This window comes from Myotis lucifugus, unplaced genomic scaffold, assembly GCF_000147115.1.
Source record: "Myotis lucifugus unplaced genomic scaffold, Myoluc2.0 scaffold_568, whole genome shotgun sequence".
Lineage (NCBI taxonomy): Eukaryota > Metazoa > Chordata > Mammalia > Chiroptera > Vespertilionidae > Myotis > Myotis lucifugus.
The window spans coordinates 231,249-236,584 of NW_005871616.1; the positions used below are offsets into that span (position 1 = coordinate 231,249).

General features: G+C 51.9%; 1 protein-coding gene across 1 annotated transcript in view; it reads right to left on the reverse strand.

Annotated features, from left to right (window-relative positions):
* The window catches only part of LOC102424046 (boLa class II histocompatibility antigen, DQB*0101 beta chain-like), an 11,323-nt gene extending 9,632 nt beyond the window's left edge, over window positions 1-1,691 (reverse strand). The window contains exon 1 of the mRNA XM_023745696.1: window positions 1,499-1,691. Within this exon, the coding sequence (XP_023601464.1) occupies window positions 1,499-1,607 (109 nt within the window). The 5' untranslated portion in view covers window positions 1,608-1,691. The remainder of the gene's footprint in view (window positions 1-1,498) is intronic.
* Between the last annotated feature and the right edge of the window lie 3,645 nt (window positions 1,692-5,336).

Consider the following 5,336-nt stretch of genomic DNA (forward strand, 5'->3'; position numbering starts at 1 on the left):
AAGCTGGTAGTTGTATCTGCACACGTTGTCCACTTGCGGCCCGCTCCCGCTCCAGGAAGTCCTTCTGGCCGTTCCAGTACTCGGCCTCCGGCCGCCCCAGCGGGGTCAGCGCGCGGAACTCCCCCACTTCGCTGTCATAGCGCACGTACTCCTCCAGGTTGTAGAGGTGTCTGACCACCAGCCGCGCGCGCTGCGTCCCGTTGGTGAAGTAGCAGAGGGCCTTAAACTGGAGCACAAAGTCCCCTGCGGGAGCCGCCCTTCAGGCCTCAACCCTGGGCCAGAGCAGCTGGTGCGCCTGGGGACAGGCTTGCAGCCCCACCAGACCCAGCCTCGGCCCCACCCTGCGCCCCTGCCCAACCCTCAGGAGGCTCCTCCTCCCCCTCCCCACCCTGCCAAGGCCATAGAAACTGCCCGCCTAGAGGGAGGGGACAGAGTCTCCTGGACGCCCTGGGCCTGGATCCCGCCTGAGCCTGACACCAGTTGGGCCCGCAGTCTGAGATCTCACATCCAGGCCCCGCCTCAGAGCAGTCAGGACGCCCGCCCCTGAGGTCACATTTCCCAGGGAATCCGGAACCTCAGAGACCAGGGTCCACAGGCCAGAGTCCAGGGAGCAATGACAGAAACCCCGGAACACAGCGTCCTCGCCCCACAGGCTTGCTCTAGCTCCTCCTCCTGGCACAGACCTTCCCCCCAACAGTGCTGTCCCAGGGACCCACCCCTCCAACCCCAGAAAGGGAGCTCATCATGGAAAGGGCACAGGCTTCCCAGTTAGATCAGCTCCATCCCAGGGGGACTGTGCCAACCGCCAGCTCGGGCGGTTGCTCAGAGCACCCATAGCACCAGGACGCCTACACCAGGGGTGGCAGGAAGACTGACAGAGTTTACATGAAGACAGAATCCTGTCTGAAATAAATGGCTTCTCAGCATGTCATCCCCTCTCCACTTTCCCTTTCTCTTCAGTTCCCTCCACCATCAACTCAGGACCCATCCCACCCCCTCACTGTGTGATCCTAAGTCTCTGGGAGGAAGCTGAGCCCCTGCCTGTGGCACCAGGTCAGCTGCCCAGATGCCAGGGTTTGCTGTGAGCCCTCCGCTCAGACTCAGGGATGGAGAGCCCTTTCCCCCAAATCTGACACCACAGACCTGCCACACACATCTCCCCAACCAGAGCCCCTTAGTCTTTAATCAGACAAGGTCTTGGGGACAAGTCCTGCTGTCTCCTCTTTGGAAACATTCTATCTTCAAAAATAACCATTTTCCTGTCACTGGCAGTGGCCAGTCTCCGCCCTCCCATTGGGACATCCCCAGGCTGGAGCCCCTGAGATGGCCATGTCCTCACCTTGTCACCAGAAGGTGGACATGAGAACATAGCAGCTCCCTTTCCCAAAGAGGAAATGCTGATCACAGACTATTCTCAGGTCATAGCCCCCCACGCCCCAGACAAGGGTCCCTCAGAGCCCACCCCGGGCTGGCCACAGAGCAGCTGCCCTGCACTCACGTGGAGAGTCTCCGCCCTCAGCCACTGGGACACTCAGCGCCACCAGCCACACCATCACAGCTGCTGTCCAGGGGCCTCCGGGGGGCCACAGAGTCGGCTTCCCAGACATAATGGAAAACAAAGGAAGAAGTAAAGGGAGTGAGCCGGGCTCCACCTGATGGCTGATGCAGCCACTTCAGAGAATAGAAACCTGTGAGAGTGGCCACTCAAGGTCCGACTGGAGAGACCGAGGAAAGGGGCCAATCAGCACTGGAGCTGACCCACCTCATCTGTCTCCGGGCAGATGCTTTCTATGAAGGTTCGTCAGCCAGTGCCTGGAACCCAGCCTTCATCGAATTGCTCTGGATGAACATTTGAAGACTTTTCTTAGTTATAGAAGGTGAATGCCTTGGGAATTAAAGAACCAAGAGAGAAAGGTGATTCAAGAGTGGACATCTTTGTGACATTTAGTTAAAACTGTTCTTACACATGAGATTTTTAGGAGGGAAATAAGTGGGGATCATGTATCAGGGAGAGAAAATCATTGTCAGGAGGTGCTCCCTTCTATTATCTAAAACACTCCAGGAGCCTGAAGCCGGGGTGGGAAGAGCAGAGCCGTGAGAGGAATGGTTTTGAGCTGCAGCTCTACTTCGAATGCGCTTTATGAGACAACAAGTTATCAACCTCTTTTAGCCTCAGGCTTCTCTTTGGAAAATGTGGATTATGTTTCATGCATTTTACATCTGCACCTTCATACACACACACTTACTAGCCACACAGCCCAGGAATATGACTGCTTTAACAGTGCAGTGTTCCGCTCTGCTGCATGTGTAGCTGTTGGGAATATCACACACAAAATGACACAAGCCCTGCTGGCCAGTGAGTCTTCCTTATGAGAGAATCTCCTACATTGGTGCTCTTTGAATGAAAGTATTTGAAAGTTAAGTTGATTTTTCTTTTTCTTGTTTGTTTGCTTGTTTGTTTGATTCAGCCTATTGCAAGCTCTTAAAACTCTCCATGTGAGGTTTTCTCAGCCTGCCATTGGGGCCGGCCACAAGAGCTGGGGTTTAATGGCCGTGAGAGTATCTGAAGACTAAGGAAAGGTGAGAACATCCCTCACTTCTCCAGTGGGATATTCTGAGGTGGGTTCTACATTGAGGTTGACTTTTCTCTTCTAAGCTCTTCGGCTGCTTCAGTCCTCCCTAGTCCATCTGATGTCACAAAGGCACAACCACAAACATTCATATCAACAGGACACAGGCACCTGTAGCTCCAGGCCAGAGAGCAAAGACGTGGAGAAGCACCCTGGGGCCTGCACAGTGTGACTGAGGGAGCAGGTGTTCACACTCACAGCTCATGCTGTGTGGCCCTTGAGCATCAAACCCATAGGCAGAACTACTGATGTGGTTTTTAATAAATGTATTATTCCTCAGGCTCCTCTTGCTCATGACTAGGGGTAGTACTGAACAGCTATTGAGCAATTAAGACAATGTCTGGCAAACATTAATAAACAAGATAAGTCTCTCTCTCTCCTACATTTTAGGTTCTCCTTTTAAATTTGAGGACAGGATCTGAATGCAGAATATAAGCAGTTTACCAGGTACAAGAAGCAGGGAGGAGGCAACAATAAGGAGTCGTGTTAGTGGCATGTGGAGGCCGTGAGCTGGTTCTGATTTCTCTGTTGGGTGCATCTCTCTGGAGCCCCTGAGCCAAGGGATCAGCCCTGGGCTCCGACCAGCAGTGGTGGGTCAGGGTCAGGGTCACTCCAGAGTCAGGGTGGAAGCATAGGGGAGGAACATCCAACTCAGACCTAGAATGGGGCTGGGGGACAAGGAAGAATAGGCAGAGAGGGAACTTGAAGGTGCCTCAGTGCCCTAAGCCCCCACGTCAGGGTCCCTCAAAATCAGCAGAGGCCTCTGACCCATCATCTGCCTCCAGTCGTAGGGGAGAAATTCCATCAGTTCTGCTCTGGGCCGTGCACTCGGTTCTGTTCTGGGCAGTGCACTCGGTTCTGCTCTGGGCTGTGTACTTGGTTCTGCTCTGGGCCATACACTTTATTCTTTTCTGGAATGTGCGATCAGTTCTGTTCTGGGCAGTGCACTCGGTTCTGTTCTGGGCTGTGCACTCGGTTCTGATCTGGGCTGTGCACTCGGACCTGTTCTGGGTTGTGTAACCAGTTCTGTTGTGGGCCGTGCAGTTGGTTCTGCTCTGAGCTGTGTGGTCTATTTGTTCTGGGTTGTGCACTTGGTTCTGCTCTGGGCCATGCAATCTGTTCCTATTTGGGCCATGTACTCGGTTCTGCCCTGAATCATATACTTGGTTCTGCGCTGGGCCGTGCACTCAGTTCTGATCTGGGCTGTGCACTCCATTCTGCTCTGGGCTGTGCAGTGGAGGCTGTGTCAGACCTGGGGATTCCTGGGCCTCACAGGACTCTTAGCACAGACTTCTCTACTATCAACAGGGTTGTCAGCTTAGACTCCTTTTTCTGATTGGCTAAAATCTCATCTGAAAGGTTTGGTTTGGACTTCTGCTAACTGCTTCCCTGACCCAGTCAGCATTCTCTACATTTTCTGGATTTTTCTGCACTGTCCCCATCCTGGAGACAATACTCAGGGCAGCTGCTGCTGGCCTGGCTTGGTCTGGGAGGAAGGCAACATCCTGATTCCAGCACCTCAACTGAACCACCTGGCAGGGCGTGGGTAGATGTTGCGATGAAGAAGCAGCTGTTAATATGAGTCCAAGTTATGGTAGGAAGACTCCCCAGGGACGTCCTCTGTTCCCTCTGGTGGAAGCTTAAGCTTGGGGACTCATTCCTGGTGGAAATTCAGGGAGAACCCACCTTCCCTGGAATCCTTGGAATCTGCACTGGTCAGTGGGGTTCATCGCAAACATAGAAACCATCTGTCACCAGAAGTGCCATCCAGGACCCATTATGCAATCACTGCAGGAGCCAAGAAACATTGTTCATTTTAAAGGGTCTGTGGCCTCCTTAAGGCCAGCAGTAATATAGAAATACTATCCCCAGAATACTATTTCCCTTTAATAAAAATTCATCAAGCATTTATTCCTAAACTAGAGGCCCGGTGCATGAAATTAGTGCATGGGTAGGGTCCCTAGGCCTGGCCTGCAATCAAGGCCAATCAGATTCCCCACCTCCCGGTCTCTTCCTTCCCTCGCTCCCTCAGCACCACCCCCTCATGGTCTGTGCACGTCATAGCGAGCGATCAGACTCTCGTTCTCTTGGTGGAACTCCCGAGAAGACACTTTGCATATTAGCCCTCTATATATAAAGATCTTCCTAAATCTTATAGAGCTACTCACATATGACCCCTTATGAGCCCTTAGTTAACCAGTTATATGCATTTCCCATGACACATATAAAGTACGTCCTTTCTCCACACAACCTATCTCTTTAAAATCACATTTTAGAGAATCTGAAGAGTCAAATTAGTAACACAGTGACCATGGATAAACCTTTCACCACAAAAGACTTAGGTTTCCCTCATCTGTAGTTGGAACACACACCTCACAGGACAGTCATGAGAGCAGACATACCTGTAAGAGTCCCCACGATCCGTGCTGAGCCACATGCATGTTAGTTTGGACGTAATGTATGGGTTCATCTTTGTTGACATCACTAACAAAGACAGAGAAGTCTTCTTGTTATTTCTCATTTCTATTCACATGTTGGAATTTCTATTATTTTTAATCCCTGCTACTTATCCAGTCATTACGGAGAGAAAGGTTGGGGGAGAACATTAGATGCATTTGACCATGAACCCCCTGCCTTTCCCTCTGAAGTGCCAACACAGAACTGCTAGTTAATCACAACTTCAGTTCTCAGCGCCTGGTCCTCCTC